Genomic DNA, 22,464 nt, shown 5'->3' with positions numbered 1-22,464 from the left:
TCTTCTGTTCCAGGATCCCACCCAGGATACCATATTACATTTAGTTGACATATCTCCTTAGGCTCCTCTTGGCTGTGACAGTTTTTCAGACTTTCCTTGTTTTTGATGACCTTGACAGTTTTGAGGAGTACTGGTCAGGTATTTTGTATCCCCTCAATTGGGATGTGTCTGATGCTGCTCTCATGATTAGAACTGGGCTTATGGGTCTAGGGGAGAAAGACCACAGAGGTAAAGTGCCATTGTCATCACATCATACCAAAGGTACATATAATCAACATGATTTCTCACTGTTGGTGTTCACCTTGGTCACCTGGCTGAGGCAGTGTGTTTGTCAGGTTTCTCCACTGTGAAATTACTTTTTTCCCCCCCTTTCCATGCTGTACTCTTGGGAAAGAACTTACCTTGTACAGCCCACACTTAAGAGGTGGAGAGTTAAGCTCCACCTCCTCGAGGAGGCAGTATCTACACAGATTATTTGGAGTTCTCCACAGGAGATTTGTCTTTTCTTCCTTATCTGTCTATCTATCTGTTTAGTCAATATGGACTCATGAATATTTATTTTATACTTTGGTGATAATCCAGTACTACTTTATTTTGTTGCTCAAATAGTTCAGCTTTGGCCCCCAAGAACTCTTTGAGTTAACTTCTGTGACCCTTTGACATATCCCCATCATTGTGAGTTATGTTTTTTGTTTGAGTACTTCCTTGTTTTCTGGCACTAGAAGATGCTCCAGGCTTATCGTGCATATTTCCTGCCCTAATCCTAGAATCAGCTATTTCTCCAAGGAACCCTAGTTCCTTTTATTGGAGAATAGTATTGATATTAGAAACCAAGACCTGGTAATTGGGTGTGCTCATTGCTACTGAGATGTCATTGCCTCTAGGACCTCTCGGCAGACAAAGTAAGAAAATATATGTAAGTATAACTAATCTGTGTATGTACACATATCTATAAATGTTTCTATATGTAACCAGCTGTATCTATATTAAACTAAATGTGAGAGTTTATACTGATGTCTCCAACTCTAATCTATATCACATGTATCATTCTAGCCTTCTCTTCTTGCTTACCTGTAACCTCTCACTTCAATAGAATGTCATATAATTGGAATCATACAGTATGTAGCCTTTTCAGACTTACTTCTCTTACCATTGGCCATCCATATACTTAATCAATCCTAGTATACATGTATAGTGGTTTCAGAATTGATAACCTCTACCCCTGTGAGTACGGTTCCTCTTTCCATTATTCTTGCTGACTCCACTCATCCAAAGTTAGGTGAGCACCCCATTTTCTCACCTCTTTCAGTGAAGTTCTTTCATTACATTTGTAAGACAGATTCTTTTGCCATATCCTACGTTCTATCCTGGCTTCCCAACCTCCTAAATATTTTTTTTAATTTGCATACCTTGAGTCCTTCTTCATGCTGTAAAGTTCTATGGGTTTTGACCAATGCATAGTATCATGTATCCACCATTACAGTATCATACAGAATAGTTTCACTGCCCTAAAAAAAATTAACTGTGCTTCACCGATTCAGCCCTCTCCAGAACACCTGACAACTACTGATCCACTTACTATCTCTATAGTATTGCTCTTTCGAGATTGTCATATAATTATAGACTTTTCAGTCTAGCTTCTTTCACTTAGCAATATGCATGTAACATTCATCTATGTCTTTGTGTGGCTTAATAGCTCGTTCCTTTTTATTGCTGAATAGTATTCCATTGTGTGAATGTACCATAGTTTGTTTATCCATTCACCTATTAAAGGACATCTTGTTTGCTGCCAGTTTGGGGCATTTATGAATAAAACTGCTATAAACATTGGCATGCAAGTTCTTGTGTGAACATAAGTTTTCACATCAGTTGGGTAAATACCTAGGAGTAAGATTGCTAGGTCATATGGTAGGACTATGTTTTGCTTTGTAAGAAACTGCCAAACTACCATTCTGCATGTTGCTCTACATTCTCACTGGCAATTGGTGTTGTCTATTTTGGGAATTTTAGCCATTCTAATGGGTGTGTAGTGATATCCCATTGTTGTTTTAATTTGTGTTCCTGTACTGACAAGTGATACTGCACATCTTTTCACATGAGTATTTGCCATCTGTATATCTTCTTGGGAGAGGCATCCATTTATCTTCTGCCTGCTTTTTAATTGTGTTGTATTCTTATTTTTTAAAAATTTTTATTGGAGTATAGTTGACTTACAATGTTGTGTTAGTTTCTGCTGTACAGCAAAGTGAATCAGTTATACATATACATGTATCCACTCTTTTTTAGATTCTTTTCCCATATAGGTCATTACAGAGTATTGAGTACAGTTCCCTGTGCTATACAGTAGGTTCTTATTAGTTATCTGTTTTATATATAGTAGTGTGTACATGTCAATCCCAATCTCCCAATTTATCCCTGCTCTCCCTTTCCCCCTTGGTAACCATAAGTTTGTTTTCTACATCTATGACTCTGTTTCTGTCTTGTAAATAGGTTCATTTGTACCATTTTTTTAGATTCCACATATAAGCGTATCCATACGATATTTGTCTTTCTCCATACGATATTTGACTTACTTCACTCAGTATGACAATCTCTAGGTCCATCCATTGTTTTCTTATTGTTGAGTCACAGTTCTTTGTTATATTTTGATACAAGTCCTTTAGCAGATAGGAGTTTTGCAGATATATTCAGTTTACTCTGTGGCTTGTCCTTTTTCTTTACAGTGCCTTTCAGAGAGCAGAAGTTTTAAATTTTAATAAAGTCCAACTTATCATTTTTTTCTTTCATGGATTGTGCTTTTGGTGTTTTATCTAAAAATAATTACCAAACCCAAGGTCATATAGATTTTTCTCCTGTTTTCTCCCAGAAGTTTTATAGTTTTGCATTTTATATTTGGGTCTGTGATACATTTTGAATTAACTTTTATAAAAGTGTAACCTAATTTATGTTTGATGAATCTGTCTTGGCTCTTAACAGTCATGCTTTTTTTCCTGACCACTCACAAGCCATGTTTTTAATATATTAATCTTGAGACTCTTAGGAATATATCTATTCCTCTAGTCTACAGTTTGCAAAATGTACCTTAAGCCCCATTTTGAAAATTACATCTTCCCATCTATTTCCATTTTCTCCATTGTTTGTTCTACCTTTTCAATTTAAAGCTTTTTATCAGAACCACCATAAGAATAAAGGAATCCTCTTTTTCTCTGTCATCATAAATAATACATAATCAAACCCAAGGAGCAGGCCCTTCTGAAGAAGTTACCCATCTCCACCAATTTGATCACATTCAACTTTTTTGGTGAGCTAGGGGTCATCTTGAGTTTTAGCTGTAATAACAGTTCGCATAGGTTAGTACCAGGTGCTGACACTCATGGTGCACGCATCCTTGGTCCTGAGCCTGCTGCTTTTCCTTCTTTTGTATATGTCATTATTGTAAAATCTAAACTCTGAAAGAGCTCCCTATTAACAGTCACAGTGAACTCCTTCAGCCCTTTCCCTTCCACTTCTATTGTGGAATAATTTGCAATTGCATAAATTGTATTTTTATCAGCTTGCCCGTTCTTTCTTGAATCCTAAGCCCTGTGGTTCTCTCTCTTTTTTTTGAACCCCTTGGTTTTCAAAGGAAATTTCTAAAGCTTCAGCTTTTCCACAGTACTTATAAATCCTCCAGAGCTTTGTGAGAAAATGTCTTCTTTTCAGTAATAAACTTTGCATTTTAAAATGAGCAGGGAAAAAGTGCTGCTAGGTTTACCCGATATTAACATACGTAAAATGTAATAATATTTTAAAGGGAGAGGAGATGGGAGGAGAGAACAAATGATAACTAATAATTTCCAGGTAAATAGTGTGAGGGCAGATCTGATTCCATGCAGCTGAATTTGTTTTCTAATAGTAAATCTCCAGTTCTTTTGCTCGTTGATACTTTTCCTATATTTTTTATGTGTGTGTTTATATCTTTACCTGTCTGTGTAGAGAATACCAAAAGGGGTGATTCTGAGACCTAGACTTACATCTGTTGATGGTTTTTTTGTGTGTGTTAGGACATTTCTTATAGAAAGTCACTAAAAAGAACACCTTATCGACTATATACATTTAGTACTCTTAGAAATACAGTTTTCTTAACTTGTTTCTATTTGGTTGTCTTTTTTTTTTTGCCTTGTCTCTCCCTTTTGCTCTTAACTGACCTTATTATAAAAAATAAATCAGTGGAGCATTTTAGATTTTATTTTTAAAAATCACTGCTAAATTAGATTGCCTTGTGTTTAGGTTTTACTTGTGTATAACCCTTATTAGATCATTGAGGATCAGTGACTCTGGATAGAATTAAGCTGATAGAACTTAACTGCAGTAAAATTGTGAAAGTGTTCACTCTCCCATTTCAGGCTGATGCTTTATTTTGCATTTTGTTAACCTTAATAATATTCTACTATTACATAATGAGATATAATATGGTGACCACCAAGATTTTATTTTTACTAAAAATGATTTTAAAACATACACTAATTGGCTTTTCTAAACATCCTAGAAAAATTCATTATTTCTCTTCTAATGAGTGTATTTCATAATGATGTTACATGGATAAAGTTGTCAGAATTTAATCAAATGTAATAGTAATAATTCAATCTTATTTCACACAAATTTTAGGGTTACATATTTACTAGGTTCATCTATATTATGGAACATTTTTTTAATGTTTAAAAATTCTGATTTATATCAGTCATGTCAAAGAATCAGTTATGATCATAATGTTTCAGACTTAATGACAAAGCAAGCAACATGATTTAAGAAATTCTGAAATCTTCAAGTGAAAATTCTATTTCTTGTGTATGTAGCTTGTTCTTCCAGGAAAAGGTGAGAGGTCAGGTGAAGATTAAGACTGTCCCTAACTGGTAATTTGAACGCTGAAATATACTTACCTTAGAGCAGTGGTTCTTAATCCTGGCAGTGCTTAAATCGCCTGGAGAGTTTTTAGACATACCTGTGCTGGAGGCCTACCACAGACCAATTAAATTAGAGTCTCTGGGTTTGAGCCCCTGGTATTAGTACTTTTTAGAAGTCAAGATAATTGTACAGCCAGGGTTAAGAACCACTGATGTAGAGCTTAAAGTGTTATGTGTTTTTTTGTGTTTTTTTAAAGATGAAAGTTACTTTAATTTATTTTTATTTATGTATTTATTTTTGGCTGTGTTGGGTCTTCGTTTCTGTGCGAGGGCTTTCTCTAGTTGCGGCAAGCGGGGGCCACTCTTCATCGCGGTGTGCGGGGCTCTCACTATCGCGGCCTCTCCAGTTGCGGAGCCCAGGCTCCAGACGCGCAGGCTCAGCAGTTGTGGCTCACGGGCCTAGTTGCTCCGCGGCATGTGGGACCTTCCCAGACCAGGGCTCGAACCTGTGTCCCCTGCATTGGCAGGCAGAGTCCCAACCAGTGCGCCACCAGGGAAGCCCCAAGTGTTGTGTTTTTATTAAATTTCTGAATTTGGATTTTTTGTCTAACAATGCTGAATTGATTTTTAATGCATTTTTTTTCTTGTGGTAAAAAAACAACATAAAATGTACCATTTAATCATTTCGAAGTGTACAGTTCAGTAGTGTTAAGTATGTTCATAATGTTTTGAAACAGATCTCCAGAACTTTTTCATCTTGCAAAATTAAGCCCTGTTTTAAACAACAACTGCCCCCTTTCCCCATCCTTCACTCCCAGCCCCTGGTTAATCAACATTCTACTTTTTGTTTCTATGACTTTGACTACTTTAGATACGTCATAGAAGTGGAATCATACTGTATTTACCTTTTTGTGAGTGGCTTATTTCACTTAGCATAATGTCCTCGAGATTCAACTGTGTTGTAGCATGTGACAGGATTTCCTTCTTTTTTAAAGGTGAATAATACTGCATCATATGTATATACCACATTTGTTTATCCATTTATCTATTGATGGACATTGGATTGCTTCTGCCTCTTGGCCCTTGTGCGTAGTGCTGCTATGAACATGGGAGTGCAGATACCTCTCTGAGACCCTCCTTTCACTTCTTTTGTGTACATAACCAGAAGTGGGATAGCTGTACCACATGGTAGTTCTATTTCTAATTTTCTGAGGAACTTCTATACTGTTTTCCTTAGAGGTTGCATCATTTTATAGTCCTGTCAATAGTGTACAAAGGTTCCAATTTCTCCACATGCTCACCAACACTTATTTTCTGTTTTTTTTGTTTTGTTTTGCTTTGTTTTTGATAATAGCCATTCTTTTGGCTGTGAAGTGATATCTCATTGTAGCTTTACTTTGTGTTTCTCTGGTGATTAGTGACGTTGAGCATTTTTTCATATGCTTGTTGGCCATTTGTATATAATCTTCAGAGAAATGTCTATTCAAATCCTTTGCCCATTTTCAATTGGATTATTTGATTTTTGTTGTCGTTGTTGAGTTGTAGGAGTTCTTATATATTCTGGACATTAACCCCTTATCAGATATATGATTTGCATATATTTTCTCCCATTCTGTAGGTTGCCTTTTCACTCTGTTGCTTCTGTCCTTTGATATGTAAAAGTTAACTTTGATGTAGTCTCATTTGTTTTTGTTGTTGTTGTTGTTGTTTATACCTTGTTATCATATCCAATAAATCATTGCCAAATCCAGTATCTTGATGCTTTTCCCCATTGTTTTCTTCTAGGAATTTTATAGTTTTGGGTCTTATATTTAGGTCTTTAATTCATTTCAGGTTTGTTTTTTTATATGGTGTAAGATAAGGGTCCAGCTTCATTCTCTTGCATGTGGATATCCAGTTTTCCCAACACCATTTGTTGAAAAGACTATCATTTTCCTATTGAGTGGTCTTGGCACCTCATTGAAGATTATTTGACCATATAGTGAGGGTTTTATTTCTGGGTTTTTTCTCTTCTGTTGCATCGCCTACATGCCTATCTGTGTGCCAGTTTTGATTAGCTTTGTAGTATATTTGAAGTGAGGAAGTGTGAGACCTCCAACTTTGTTCTCTTTCAAAATTGTTTTGGCTATTTGGGGTCCCTTAAGATTCCATATGAATTTTAAGATAAATTTTTCTATCTCTACAAAATAGCCATTGCAGTTTTGTTGGGATTACATAGAATCTGTAGATTGCTTTGGGTAGTTGGACATCTTAACAGTATTAAGTCTTCCAGTCCATGAACATGGGGATCTTTCCATTTACTTGTGTCGTCTTTAATTTCTTTCAGCAATGTTTTGTAGGTTTTAGTGTACGAGTCTTTCACTCTCTTGGTTAGGTGTATTCCTAAGTACTTTATTCTTTTTGTTGCTATTATAAATGGAATTGTTTTCTGAATTTCCTTTTCAGATTGTTCATTGTTAGTGAATAGAAATGCAACTTATTTTTGTGTTTTGATTTTTATATCCTACAACTTTGCTAAATTCGTTTATTAGTTCTAATAGTTTTTTGTTTTTTGGGTAGAATCTTTAGGGTTTTCTACCTATAAGATGATGCCATCTGCAATCAGATGATTTTATTTCTTCCTTTCCAGTTTGGATGCCTTTTATTTCTTGCCCAATCAATCTTGCTGAATAAATTTTAAAAGAAAATATAAATTGTATTTTTAAAAAGAAATAGGTGATGCAGATTCATGTAGGCCATGATGGTAATTTTGGAATTTACCCTTTGAAGGCAGAGGGATGCCACTTGGGGGTTTTAACTAGGAGAAGACAGTCGAGCGTGTGCTTTAGGAAAAAGAAAAGGCACCCTCAGTCCTAGTGGAGATGTGATGGAAAGAGGAAGAGTGGCTGCAGAAGACTAGTAGAGTGCAACAAAGTGGTCTGATAGATAAATGATTTGGGCTGGGAGGTGGGGGTCAGTGAGTGGTTGGCATAGGGATGGAGAAAAATGAATAGGATTGAGTACTTAGGAGTTAGAAGTGACAGGATTATATGGTGGATTGTAGGTTAGGATGAGGAGGAGGCAGAAGAGAACAATTTTAATGCCAGCTCTTAGTTCTGGGTTGAGATACCACGTACTGTGGTATAGAGATTTTTGTATGCAGAGTTTGAGATGCTTGTGAAACAGCTACCGGGAGATACTGCAAGGGGAATTGTGAGCAAATCTGAGTGTGGAGATATATACCCAGTAAACAGGTTGACTCCACTTTGGGGGGGGTAATCCAGGACCTAGTCCTAAGTTTTGGTGCATGGTACATGATCAGTTAATATTTGGATAAAGATTTATCACAAATATTCAACTTATATATTGTAATATATTTAAAATTATCTTCCATGTTTTTCTTTTTTACTATTATGTAAGTAGCATTTTATGGGAAGAAGGGCATTATTACTTTCTTAATTGAACTGGCTGGGTATCATTCATTTACATTGCCACTTTATGTCATCCAGCTCTCGATAGGCTTGAATGTAGTAAAACCTGCTTTTTTCCCCCAAGTACATAAATACAGACAAAATAGATAAAAAGGCTACACAAGTAAAATTCAAAGTATTTTTTCGTTTTCTGGGATGGGGATGGGTAAAGCAGGGTAGGGAGTGAAATTTTATGTGACTAGGTACTCAAGGATAAAGATAACAAAACTTGTTTCATAAGTCTGGTAGTCTTTGATGTGCTATTATAACTCTGTAAGGAAAACATGTCCTGGAGTAGAGAGAAATAGAGAAAGATACAGAGGAACTGGGACAAGGAAAGCAGTAAAAGAAAAATGGAGAAAAGAGAGGGGGAGTGAGGGGAGTGAGTTTCCCTCCCCTGAGGGAGAAGTTCTGAATTGAGTGTTGTTGAATGTAATCTAATTTTGATCTGTTTGAAACATGAGCTTCAGAATACATTATTACTTTCCTTTAAAAGCTAATGCTACTTCACAGCTCTTTACTGCTGTGTAGTGCTGTTCTGATAACTAGTAGACACACTAGTTAAATAAGATTTTTTTTTTTTTTCTCATCACACCACTGTGTTAAGGCGGAAGTTGCAAGACCCCATTATTCTGGTCCTCGTTCTGTCATTAACTGGCTTTATGACCCTAGAAGGTCACTTGCCTTCTGTGAGCCTCAGTTTACTCATCTGCCAAATGATGGAGCTGGACAAAATGATCTATAAAGTTCCTTCTGCTCTAATCTGTATTTCTTTGAAATCAATTTTGCCCTAAGTGTGGCAAAGGTTTCCCATTGTTTAAAAAAACACACACACAAGTGTGTTTTTGGAATGTATAATAATAGCATATATTTTACTATACTTGTTAGTACAGAAATTATTTTGTATAATTTGTCGTTCTAACTATACATGCTGTTCTTTGAGATTTTAGGGACTATTTGAAATTCCTCCTATTAAGATTGTCATTAGTTTTGTTAAAAATCTTGCCACCTTTAAATAATGTCTTTGCCATGAACTTCAGAGTTTGTTGATTATGAGTTTTTGTGGGAGTATTTGAAATAATTCCCAGACTTTTTATTGCTAGAGTTTCCTGGAAACTCAAGCTGTATTTTAAAGTCTGTGACTTATAGCCGGAATAACTTTGTTTTAACTCTTCTTTCCTTAAAGTTGTCATTAAAAATCTTTACAGATTTTACTTTGGCCATTGAACTAAACTGTGAAAAGGTATTTGCCATATAACTGTCTTAACCAGGATCGTGTCATATTAAAAAAAGAAAAGTAATGCCCTGTATATGTCAGACATATCATCAGAGGCACCAGAGGGTTATGCAGATAGTGTTATTTATCTGTGTTCAGTCTTTATACTTTTTGGTTTAGTTTAATATGTAAAGAATAGAGAGTAGCAGATACAAAGGTCTAGACTTCAAGAAAAGGATGAAATTTGTGATCCTGTGTTAAATTGCTTACATGCTCATGGTTTTAATACTGAGGAGCCGTAATCATACTATTTTATAGAAGAGCATTTTCATAGTGGAGTACAGTTAGATCTAAATAATAAAGGTACTAGAGGGTAGCAAAGGATATTTAAAGAAGGGAAGAACATCTCTTATTTTCCATCTTCTAACCCACAACTTACTTACTAGACATGTCTTCCAGTCTGTTCACAAGTGAGAAATTGTGTATTTTATAGTATTTATAGGGCATTTAAAATTTTATTACTGAAAGCCTTCCAAAGGTTTCCAGCTAGCCATCACCAAGTAAATTTTTAAACACGATTTTCATCCTGGTAAAGAAAACTTAGGGAAAAGTTTAAATTTGCATTTGTTAAAATTTAAAATCTCCTTCACCAAAAAAAAAAAGTTAAATTTTTATTTGTAGTTGATCAAACAAGCACTAGGAAATTTAAGATTTCAACAGAATAGAATTTTATTATGCAAGTGTTGAGGTTTGTTGATTGGTATTTTAAAAACCCACAGAACTTTCAGCAGACTACCCCCACCCCCTTATTTATTTTTCTGTAGATATTTAAATTTGTTCTGAAACACTCATTAAGGCAAGATAGACTTCACCTTTGTAAAATGAAAAATACATCAACAGTATTGAACACAATATTAGCTGAATTTCATCTTCTTGAATATCCAAACATCCTTTTGTGGTTTCCCATGTAAGTGTGTAATGTCCTAACTCTGCAAATTTCTAGAAATGCTAACGCCTGGTATTCAAGAATAAATGCTGTGGGGAAAAGAATTTAGTATAATTTTAATAACACTGAGTTTCAGAATTCAATGCAAAATTATTTTTAAAATCAGGAATTTAACTCACCTCATTGTAAATGGTACTTTCAGGGGCAAAAATATTTAATGCAGCTCTAAAAAGTTAACAGCATAACTCTTTCTGCTTATAAGGTCAAGTATTTTGTGATAGCCTGAGACTAATAGGAAACTGCAACAACAACAAAAAAGAGTTTTAGTTTCTGTGCTTTAAAAAAATATTCCTTATAAGTATTTGTATTGCAAATGAACTATTACCAAATGTTAATAATCTATTATGTCTTGTTTTTTAAAGTGAATGAATTTTTAGCTTTTGAGGGTCCCATCTTGTTGGATATGAGAATTAAACATCTAATCAAAACAGATCAGTTAAGTCAAGCAACTGCTCTAGCAAAGCTGTGTTCTGACCATCCAGAGATTGGTACAAAAGGTAGTTTTAAGCAAACTTACCTTGTCTGTCTTTGTACATCATCACCAAATGAAAAGTTAATCGAAGAGGTGAGTATCTTTTCTTTTGTTAGTAATTATTTTTTAAAGTCAAGAAAATAATTTTTAATTAGATTAGAATGTCTTTGACTTCCCTTTCTCTTAGTGAAGAGCCGTTGTTGTCAGTCTTAAATCTGGGGTGTGCTCTTAGATAGTGATTCTAAGCAGCTTTCAGAGTTATACGTAAACGTTTCATCTGGCTTCTATTTTAAATAATTTGGCTCTTTTAACTGCTTTGGCTAAATTATGGGAAAGATGGTGGTAGCTTAATTTAGTTAGGATGTTTATATTTATTAGCATTTGGGCCTTAATTTCAGTTTTACCTGACTTCAGGATACTTGCAGATTTTTTTCTAACTGGCTAATTTAAGTAACTTAAAAAATTTATATGACTTCCCGCTAGGAGTACTTTCTCTCTCTCTTTCTCTCTCTATATATATCTTTCTCTCTTTATCTATCTATATATATAAATATTTTATTTGCATACTTAATGTAAAACTTTTCCTTTGTAAGACAGGTGATTCTGGGTTTTTTTTTTACTTCTAGTTGGCATAAAGCATAGTATTCATGTATTTGTGTATTTTATACTACAGAATTCAAAAAGTAGAATCATGATCCAAATGGGAATTTTGCAATTGGAGGACTCATAATTCCAAAATGAAGTTGGAGACAGGGTAGGAGAATTGAAAGCTGTTGATCAAAAAACAGGGAATATGTATATAAAGAGTATAGATAAACTATAATACATTGGACAGTGTTGTGTGAACATTTAATGTACATGTGTCTTATATCTCTAATATAAGTATCTTTCGATTCCAGAGCAATAGAGAATGGAGAACAAAGGGATTGTGGGACAGATTTTAGGATATACAAAGGGAAAAGCTGAGATAAACAACAGAGAAGACAGTTAACAGAGCATGCATGATCCCCTGAGTAGTCAGAGAGAGATTGTAATCAGAGTCCAGAAGAAGGATAACCTCGGACAGAAAGCTAAATGCCCACATGAGGTTAGAGGTTGTAATTATAATGGTGATTGACTTTTCTTGAGAATAGAAAATAAAGAGGAAGATGATAGCCTTGGACTGAGATTAGAAATAAGCCTGTTGTGTATGTTGAGGATAATGAGGATACTGGGAGAGTGATGCCTGGTAATTTCTAGGCCAGGTAGAGTAGAGCCAAGGGCTCTAGCTTAGGGGAGATATCATTAGTTTAGACCTTAGCTGTTTTTTTCTTTAATATTTCTCTTTTGTCTCAGGTAATGGCTTTTTAATCGCTGTATAACAGGAGCTAAATAGAAGATTGAAATTTTCGTATTAGTTCAGGATAACTTTGTAGACAAGTTCATTGGCAGATGTATCAAGTTTCTTGGGATAACAGCCTTTGAAATGTGTGTAACATTGTTTTTTAGTCTTTAAATAAATTAGTTATTGTGATGCTGCATCTTAGATATTTTTCAGCTCCACTAAAGTTTTCATTATCAGTTCAGTCCCAGCCCTTAAGTCAATCTGTCCATCCGTCCATCCTTCCTTCAGCAGATTTTATTAAGTAAGAGATTAGATGTGTGCTGTCTAAACACTGAGGGGATTTAAAAGTAAGGCATAGGTCCTACCCTAAAGAAGCATGCCTTCTAGTAGGAATCTATCTAAAGACAGGGTGGTTAGGTTAACTTTGAAAGTCCTGTTTGAAGTTGAAGACTATGAATTTGTAATCTCCAGGAAAAATCTCTATTTCTAGCTGTCTTGAATAATCAAAAAATCTTGCAATACTGAACCTAAATTCCCTTTTGGTCTAATTATCCAGAGTTAAGTAGCAGCAGCCCAGCTTGCTCTGGGAGAGCCTCAGAAAAATTCTCTCTGAGGACCCTGGGTATCTCTGATGTCATATGAAATTATTTTTTCCTTCTCTTGTTAAGCAGGTGGAATTAAGATATTTCATGTTCTTTAAGCAGAGTTCACTAAAGCCTCTTTCCCATCCCAGGAACAAAACTAGATCACATAGTGTAGAACGGGATGGGATATGTGTAAGTCTACACATTCCTTGTTAAAAATCCCTTTTTGCTTAGAGATTGTTTGATTACTCTTTTATGTTTCTATTACAAACATATAGAAACTGGTTCTTCATTGTTGCAAGTGGAGTAAGTTGTCTCGTTATTTCTGCCCCAAGGAAAGGTAATCACTTTGGAACAATTGCCCAGACATTGCCCCCTTCAGAAGAGGTATGCTACATGACCCACTTCAAACATTCACTTTACCTGTCTGGTTCTTGTAAACATTTGAGGTTTTTACCCATTCCTTAGAGTAGTAGGCAGGAATAGATATTGGAAAGAGTCAACCATGGTCTGGATCTGTAGTCCTTTTGAGGAAATCCTTGTCCAAGTGAGCCAGTAGACAAGGGATTGACTATTTCTCAGGACCCTTTCAGTGTGATAGAGGTAGCAGAGGAATGGGACTGAGATGAATGTTTATCTGGCTTCTCTATAGAAGGAATGGACTTTGGCCTGGATTCTTGGTGTAGGTGTAAAAATGAAGTTAGCATTGTTTATTTTATATCCAGTATTTCTATTGGTTTTGTCATCAAAATAAACACATAGATGTTAAAAAAGTAAAATCTTCTACCTTTTGTCTCTCTAACCATTATTTCCCCGTTTAATACTCCTCTGACTAATCATTAAGTGTGAAATTTGATATTTCTGATATTTTTACATATACACACACACACTTTAAACATACTTACACATACCCTGGCTGCTGTTCACTTTTCCTCCTCTTAGTTTGGACATCTTTCCATATCATTTCTTATAGATCAACCTCATTCTTTCTCATGGCTGCATAATTTCATAGTATAGATTTGTAATAATATCTTAGCCAAACTAGGGGACATTTAAATTGTTGCCTTGTCCATACATCCTTTCATTCTTCTTGAGGGTATACTGGTAGGGTAAATTTCTGTAAGTGGAATTGCTGGATCAAAGAACCTACACATCTTAAATTAATAAATAGGGCCGTACTACCATCCAAAAAAAGATTATGCCAGTGTATACTCCCATAAACAGTATATGAAGTTTTTTTCTTTCCTAACGCTATAGATTATTCGTCTTTTAAATCTAGCCTAAGATTTTGCTACCCTGAGAGTATAAAAAAAAAAAATTAGCTAATTATTTTAATGTGACAGGTTTACCATTTAAGTCCTTTTCTAGACGGAAAGCAATTTCATTTTGATAAGCAAAAGACTATTCCTAAAATATGTTAAAGCTAATACATTTTAAAAGTACACTTGGTAAATGTATGTAAAATATTGATGAAGTGTTCTTTATTTTTTGAATATCTTTCAGAAAGAGCCAGATTAAGACATGGAAGTCATTATTCACATTTTTGAAATGATTTTTATGCTTTACAAAGGGATTTAGCATAGTATATCTTTAACAAACAGATCATTTTAATTGGCTTTAAAAATTTTATTCATATTTCTAAATTTTCTGGTATTAGATTTTTACTCATTTTTCAAAGCAATACAAAATAGCTATCTATAATGTATAAATAGTTCTTATATAGGTAATATATTGGTAATCCTTACTTTATGCTGCCTTGGATTATAAAAAATAATTCTTGCTCACTGATGGCTAAATTTGACCTGTATTTCACTTGCACAATTTTAGTTAAGCCATTTATTAGTTTAGGTTTCATTTTCGCTTTAGTGTCCTGTTTTTTTCAAGTGGGCCATCTAGTGGCAAATCGGGAATGAAGGCTATCAAATAGCACATAGTAAAACTTGTTTCCTTAGTATACCTATAAAAAGTGAGGTTTTCTGTATTATTGAATATAGCAGATGTTTCAGTTGGTATGTTGTATATAAGTGGATAAATTTATAGAGGCTACCTTACATAGATACAAATATATATTTTTAACTATTAAGTATAAGCTAATGTAGGTAATATCATTGGGAAAATAAATTTCTTTCCTTATATATAATGTACACATTTTGCATTATATGAGAATTCAGTAAGAATGGCTTAGGTTTTAGAAGAACAACAAAAAAATATTTGATTCAAAATAAATCAGACTTACAAGATGTAAGAATTTTTGTTAAACCTGAACATGTAAAATCAATATCTAGCAAGAAAGACCCTCAATATGCTTGTGCATGTAGAATTCTAGAAAGAGCACAGACTTTGAAGCGAGACCTGGGTTGAAATCTTGACTCTGCTAATTAAGGATGTAACTTTGAGCAAGTAACTTAACCTCTCTGAGCCTTATCTCTAAAAAGAAATAGTATTTACCAGGCAAGCTATCATGTTGATTAACAATGCTATTTCTGAAGAAGCTGACACGAATGAATAATAGTAGCTGCTGTTTACTGTGTTTATTGACATCTTATGTATAAAATGTTAATGATACCTACCTAGTAGAAAAGTTATGATTAAATAATAATTACATACATATATAAAATGTCTAACAATGCATTTAACTTATTGTAGATATTTGAAAATATTAATTGTATAAATATATATTGTTCAGCCCTTTTTGTGTTTGTTTACATAGGGTCACTTAGAGATAAAGATTTGTAAGAAAGAGGCAGACAGAGGAGTAGTGGAAAGAGTACCGTGCCAGGGAGTTCCAGGACTTAGGTTTCAGTCGTAACTCTGACACTAACTTCATACTTCCTTTAAGAAATCATTGTTGTTAAACACATAGACTCGGAGTTGGGTCTTTTCTTATCTTAGTGTTTTCTAGCTCAGTGTAATGTAAAAAATGGAACCTCTGAATCTATCCCCATGCAATCTTTATCCTCATTATCAAAGATCAACCTCAAGATTACCCTCATTCCCATTCAGACACTTGTTTAATCCTAAACACGTTACATTTTACACATACACACACACACTTTTCCTGTACTCAAAAAGTAATGAGGAGACATAGAAAGTCAACAAGGAGGTGTATAGTTACCTCTGTGGTACATGGGTGCTAGTGGCCTGTATTAATCTTCAATTCTTTTTGCCATTTGTCAGTTGTACCATGTTGGAATTAATCTTTCTAATTCTGTGGAACACCAGTGATTTGTGACTGTTTGCTGTTTGTCAAATCCTTATCTTACAGCAAATACTTGTAGAGATCATAGGTAAATTCTGTTTGTTTTATGTAGTAAATCATTGTAATGAGGTTATAAATTTTAATTTAAAAAAAAAGCATTAGATGTAAGTGCATAATTAAATGAAGCAAGTTGCCTTCATCTAGGTTATACTTATGCATGCATGACTGTTGACAAGCTTTGAGATGGAATGAATGTATATGAAAAGAAAAATAATGGAGATTTATAGAAAACTGAGGTGAGCTTCATTTTAAAGTTGTATAGCTACATAAAATGTTTCATATTATACTTTTTTCCCCTCCAATAAATAGACACTTTGTTTTTTTAGTCTATATCCAGTAGACATTTCTGTCTTTTTGCTGATTCTAATGCTTTTTTTTTTTTAATTATTAGCACCTTTAATTATTATTTATTTATTTTTTGGCTGTGTTGGGTCTTCGTTTCTGTGCGAGGGCTTCCTCTAGTTGCAGCAAGCAGGGGCCACTCTTCATCACGGTGCGCGGGCCTCTTCACTATCGCGGCCTCTCTTGTTGCGGAGCACAGGCTCCAAACGCACAGGCTCAGTATTTGTGGCTCACGGGCTTAGCTGCTCCGCGGCATGCGGGATCCTCCCAGACCAGGGCTCGAACCCGTGTCCCCTGCATTAGCAGGCAGATTCTCAACCACTGCGCCACCAGGGAAGCCCTCTAATGCTTTTTAAATTACTGGGTAAAGGGGAAGAAATACAAGTAGCAGCTTTTCTTTTTCAGTATTATAGACCTGATTTAATGGGTAGAGGTTGCTTATAATTAGCATTAGTTATTTACATGTAAATGAATGCTTATAAAGGTCTTGAAAATCGTTGGTTCTCTGACTTGAAGAAAGATTATTTCTTTAAACTGCAGCCTAGTCATGACAAACTGTGAATTGATAGTGTATGAGTTAATGAGGTTTTACTGATGAACATGATCTGTAAATATCTAATAAAAATTGTAAAGTATATTACTATATATTCTAACATAAAACCATTTTATGGCATATTTCTATATCCTTTCCCTGTAGATTTCAGAAGTTGATTGCAAAGATGCCCTAGAAATGATCTGTAACTTAGAATCTGAGGGTGATGAAAAAAATGCTCTTGTCTTATGCACTGCATTTTTATCACGTCAGCTTCAACAGGGAGATATGTACTGTGCTTGGTGAGTTGATTTTATTTTGAAGAGAGAAGTTTGTTCAATAAGATTACAGGATAGGTTGTGCAGATAGCTTAAGAACACATTTTTAAAAATCTTTTTAGTGTTACAAAGACAAAAAGCTTATTTTCAGATATTATATGCTGTGCAAACTGATTATCAAGTAGTTCGTATTATAACTTTAAAAACTTTATATTAAGGACCACACAACTCCTTAGTATACCAGCAATGATCATATAATGATCAATTATGATTAATTTTTAAATGTTGGAAGATGAAAGAAGGGCTTATGTCTAATGCCACAATAAAAATTTTTTCAGACATGTAAGCAACCTCTGATTTAATGTTTGTATTTTTCCTCTGCATATTGCAGACTTTTTTACTACATAACTAGCTGCTAGTCATTTATGTATAGAAATATAGTTCATTTCTGTGAGGTATCATTCTGCTTCACTAACTTCATAGTACATTTCCTAGTGGGCAAACCTGTTATATATAATCCTTTGGGAGGACACAGCTAACGGAGATGATGACTTCAGTTAACTCAAAAAACTTAAGATCAACTGTCTTAAGTTAGTGTTAGCTAAAACTGACAATTTATGTGGTCAGTCGACAGCATTATTAGTCTTCAATGTTGTGTTGGTATTGTGGAAAAACAAAAGAAAATTTAGTTTACAACGTTCTGATATTTAAGGATATTTACCAAGTGACACACGTCATATAAATGAATATAGAACAGGCAAGCTAAATAAATGGTTGTATAATCAAAAAGACTAAAGTTCATAATTATAAAGGTTTTCTGAACAGTTGAGCTCAGTTATGAATGAAAAATTGTATATGCAATACAGAGAGGATTGAGATAAAAGGCAGGTAGAAGGATTCTGAAGGGAGAATAAATAACGTATTTATTGAGGACAAGTAGGTTTTCTATATAACATAAATATTAATGATGACTAAGAAATTAATGTGTTATATTGGTTTACAAAAGGCATCAAAGTCTGGGTTTTATATGAAAAGCAAAAGCAGTCTATTAAAAGCCCTTAGTAGAAGGAGGGCAAAATAGAAGTTTATGTTCAAGAAACACTGTTTAAGACTAACAGTTGAGAATGGATTGGAGCCTGAACAGTGAGGGCCAATTGGGGGTAGGAAGTGGCAGTACAGGTAATTGAGTTGAGATAGGAAAATCAACTAGAAAGCCAGTAAATAGTCCAGCTGGGAAGTTATGAAGGTTTCCTGTGGATGTGGGGTAGGGTGAGAGAAATGTTGAAGATAACAGTCTTGAGGATAGTAAAAAGCAGAGGCTGATAGATAGGATCAGTGATAATGATGCATTAAATTAGAAGAACGGTGAGCTGGAGAGAATGTTAATCATCTTTTTCATATATTAAGTTTCAGGTTTCAGAAGAGATCAAAGTGGGGAAGTCTTATAAAGAACTAGAGAGGTGAAAGTGGCCAAGACTGGAGAGACAGATTTTGAAGTCCTCAGTATGAAGGTTAAAATCCAGTAAATGAGCAAGTTATTCAAGTTGATGGTGGAAAGGGCACAGTTTCTAGGAGTGGAACCTGAGGAATTAATAGGAAAGGCCTGTATGGAGGAGAATACTTGAGGGGGGAAGTTGAAGCAAGGAAGAAGATTTTTGTGGAAGTTAACTATGGAGGACAGAAGAGAAATAGGACAATAGGTAAAAGGGAGGAAAGTTCATCAGTTCAGTAGGATTACTTTCTAAGAAAATATAGTGTAATTGCATTTGAAATAAATTTCAAAGTTTATTTTTCAAAGTTTCTTTTTTTTTCCACTGCTGTGGCACAGATTAGTTATTTTCTTCTGGGTTCTGTGTCATCCTTGATTCTTAACATTATCTAATAATTTAAATTTAAGTTAGAAGGTAAAAATTAAATGCTTTTTAAAAATCATTATGCCATTGAAGCTTTTTATATATACACACACATTTTGCACTTTCTTATTACTTTAAAGTTCAGATGTGGCCCAAAGTTACCATTTGTATAACTTGTTTAAATGTCAGGTGCTTTCCTAGTAAAAGGTAGTGAGTGTTTCTCTGAGATTCAGAAATCTTAATCAGTAAAATGATAAGTCATATCTTGATTTTTATTTAATAAGTCTTCAGAAATTTGAGATTTTTTTTTTGTTTTAAACCTCATTCCACATATAGAATTGGAATCTATAACCCGTTTTAATTTCACATGTAATTACTAGCCTGACATGTTCGTGATTTTACATTATAGCTCCAGCTTACTTTTTTACTTTTTTTTTTTTTTTAAGGGAACTCACTCTCTTTTGGAGTAAATTACAGCAAAGAGTAGAACCATCTATACAAGTGTACCTAGAAAGATGTCGTCAACTTTCTTTGTTAACCAAGACGGTATATCACATTTTCTTCCTGATTAAAGTTATTAATTCAGAGGTAAGAATGATCAAGGTATCTTAATTTCAAATACATAAATTACCTTTAATAAAAGACTTTAACTTTATTATTTTGGCACCTCTTCCAGTGATTTTTGTTTATTTCATTTAGTGCTTTGAACATTGATTTTCTTATTAGTCCTGATGATACTTGATACAGAGAAACTTAAAAATGCAAATGAGAGCCAGGGGCTTGCTCTTAGCCTGAAGAAAAGCAATATACCTAATACTTGCATTTTATCATTCCACAATTTTTACTGCCAGGTGTTATACTATTTTGATAATTTGGCTCTATAGAAATTTAGAAAGTGTAAAGAGAAATATAGAGATAGCTTCCTTTGCTAGCAGGCTGGCAGATTACGGTATCTAAAAATCCTTCTACAAAAGACCCAAAAATACTTGATAAAATAAAACAAACATTGTTCTTAATGTATAGCAGCTGAGATTGCAAGAATATTGGGGAAATCCCTAGGCTCAAAAAGAAGAGAAACCTAAAAACTGGAGTAGAAATTTGAGCTGATGCTAGGATTCTCCTAACCTGGTGAGCATTGGGATATGTTACTAAGGGGGTTGAGTTTTTATATCCACACAGGGATAAGGTAAGAGATGGGATCTTGGGCCCTTTCAAGTTGGGGAGTTAGAACTGAGTTCCGTGTTCCCCTTCTTCCCTCCACCAACTTTTGAAGTACTATAATTTCATTGAAAAGTGGACTAGAAAAATATTATACTGTGTAACACAGATGATGATAGGGAACCGTGTGCATGTCCGACTGGACTGTGGGTCAGAGGAGGAAAATGTTTTCCCTAATAAATTGTAACCATAGGTCTGCCCTCACACAATTTGGGGTCCACATTTACCCTTCCATATAACCAGGAATCCCCACACCAAGTGAGTGTCGGGGAGGAAGACCTTTTCCTCTCCCTTTTCTTCTTAGTTATGTTGGCTGGTCTAAGAATTAAACTGACACAGGACAGATTAACAAGAGAAGATCAGGCAAAAGTTTAATAACATGTATACATGGGAGAGACCCAGGAAAATTGAGTAACTCGTCAAAATGGCCGAAACTCTCACCTTAAATACCATCTTCAGCTAAAGACAAGAGGATGTTGGGGGTAGTGGTTTAGGACTTCAGAGGGGAGGAAGGCAATTCACATGAAGATGGAAAAGCAATGTTTGGTAAACCAGTGGTGTGCTGGGCCATGCAGAGACCACCGGACACAGTGGACTCTGATCTCTCGGCCCTGCAGAGTTTCTCCCCACCACCCCTAGTCCATATTCTTTGCAGAGATCTCTGGTGACAGCTCTATTCCAGGAACAGGCCCTCTGTCTAAATTCTTTTAGGCAGTAACGGATAGGGGTGGCGGGTAACAGGAAGAACTTCCTTAGTCTTCTGTTTCTTAAAAGTAATCAGCCTAACATAATCCTCACGTCAAAGAGATGCATTTGGTGGTGGCAGATTTTGCTCCCTTACGTAAGTGGTATTTAAGAAGGTAAGGATGGAGTCCTGGGCTGGTAATGCCTGGGATCCCTGGCAGAAGCAAATGAAGAACTGCTTTGGAGGGACATACCTTCAGTACAGGATTCTTAGATAAAACCCTTCTTAAGATGGGTTCACCATCAAGATTTACAAAACATAGAACAGTCTGCCATGAGGGAATTTTAACAGAGAGAACTAACAATAGGATTAAACATGCAAGGATAAAAACGATAAATTACATATATTTAAAGACATAAATAAGTTAACCTCAAGCTCTATTAAACATATGAAACAATCTGACATGAATGAATTTCAGTAGACAGAAAGAATGATAGAATTATTTGCCTAATACTTTAAATAATGCAGTTATGGATAAATTATAAAACACATATATTTAAAGATATAAAATAAGGAATTGAAGTATAAGAAAGAGAAGTCCTATAAAAATGACCAAGCAGATTTTTAAAAGAATCAAAAGAACTTTTAGAAATATAAAAACATAGTCATAGAAATGAAAACACTTAATAGATGGATTAAACAGTAGATTAGACACAATTCAAAAGGGAAGTGATGAGCAGAGATTGTGTGTTTCCATTTATCTATTAGCAAAAATCAGAATCCAACTTTTACAAAATTAATTTTTCTTATAGTAACCCTTGTAGGATGCACTTGGTTTCCCCTTTAAATGTACACGGAAGTCACTTTCCAAAGTTGCTAGCACTGCATGGAATGGTATGCCAGACAGGTCTTAGGAATCCTTGAATTTTGTTTTTGAAAGTAGGAACCAAAAGACATTCTTATTCTTTTTAAAAAATGTCTTTTAAGATCTATAGCTGGTCAGAAAATATTATATGTATCTTTGCTTTTTTTCTCCTGAAATAATTTCTCTTCATTTTCAGGAGTAAAGAACAGGAATGAATCCTTCTGCTTTCCAGTTTTTCTTTATTGACCTTGTTAACTCATCCTGCTTTTTCATTTTATATGTCGTAGAGCTGCAGTTAAAAAATAAACTTAACAATAAGTTTCTTAGAAAATTACTATGTAATTTTAAAATATAGGTTGTGCCACTACTTTATATCTAACTTAAAGAGCAGCATGGCAAAGTAGATGGAACTTGAAACTAGAAGCCAGACAAACTGGGTATAAATCTTGACTTGCTGTTGACCACCTGGTAACCTTAACCACTTTGGATTTCATTTCT

At 34.7% G+C, this 22,464-nt stretch overlaps 1 protein-coding gene across 1 annotated transcript in view; it reads left to right on the top strand.

The window, feature by feature from the left end:
* Positions 1-22,464, top strand: part of ZNF292 (zinc finger protein 292) — a 91,146-nt gene that overhangs the window by 56,557 nt on the left and 12,125 nt on the right. The window contains exons 7-9 of the mRNA XM_036871041.1: positions 10,917-11,119; positions 17,233-17,369; positions 19,645-19,786. Of these exons, the coding sequence (XP_036726936.1) occupies positions 10,917-11,119; positions 17,233-17,369; positions 19,645-19,786 (482 nt within the window). The remainder of the gene's footprint in view (positions 1-10,916; positions 11,120-17,232; positions 17,370-19,644; positions 19,787-22,464) is intronic.

The sequence above is a fragment of the Balaenoptera musculus genome, chromosome 12 (genome assembly GCF_009873245.2).
Source record: "Balaenoptera musculus isolate JJ_BM4_2016_0621 chromosome 12, mBalMus1.pri.v3, whole genome shotgun sequence".
Classification (NCBI taxonomy): domain Eukaryota; kingdom Metazoa; phylum Chordata; class Mammalia; order Artiodactyla; family Balaenopteridae; genus Balaenoptera; species Balaenoptera musculus.
Note: the sequence above shows the minus strand (reverse complement) of the source record. Positions and strands in the feature narration are given on the sequence as shown.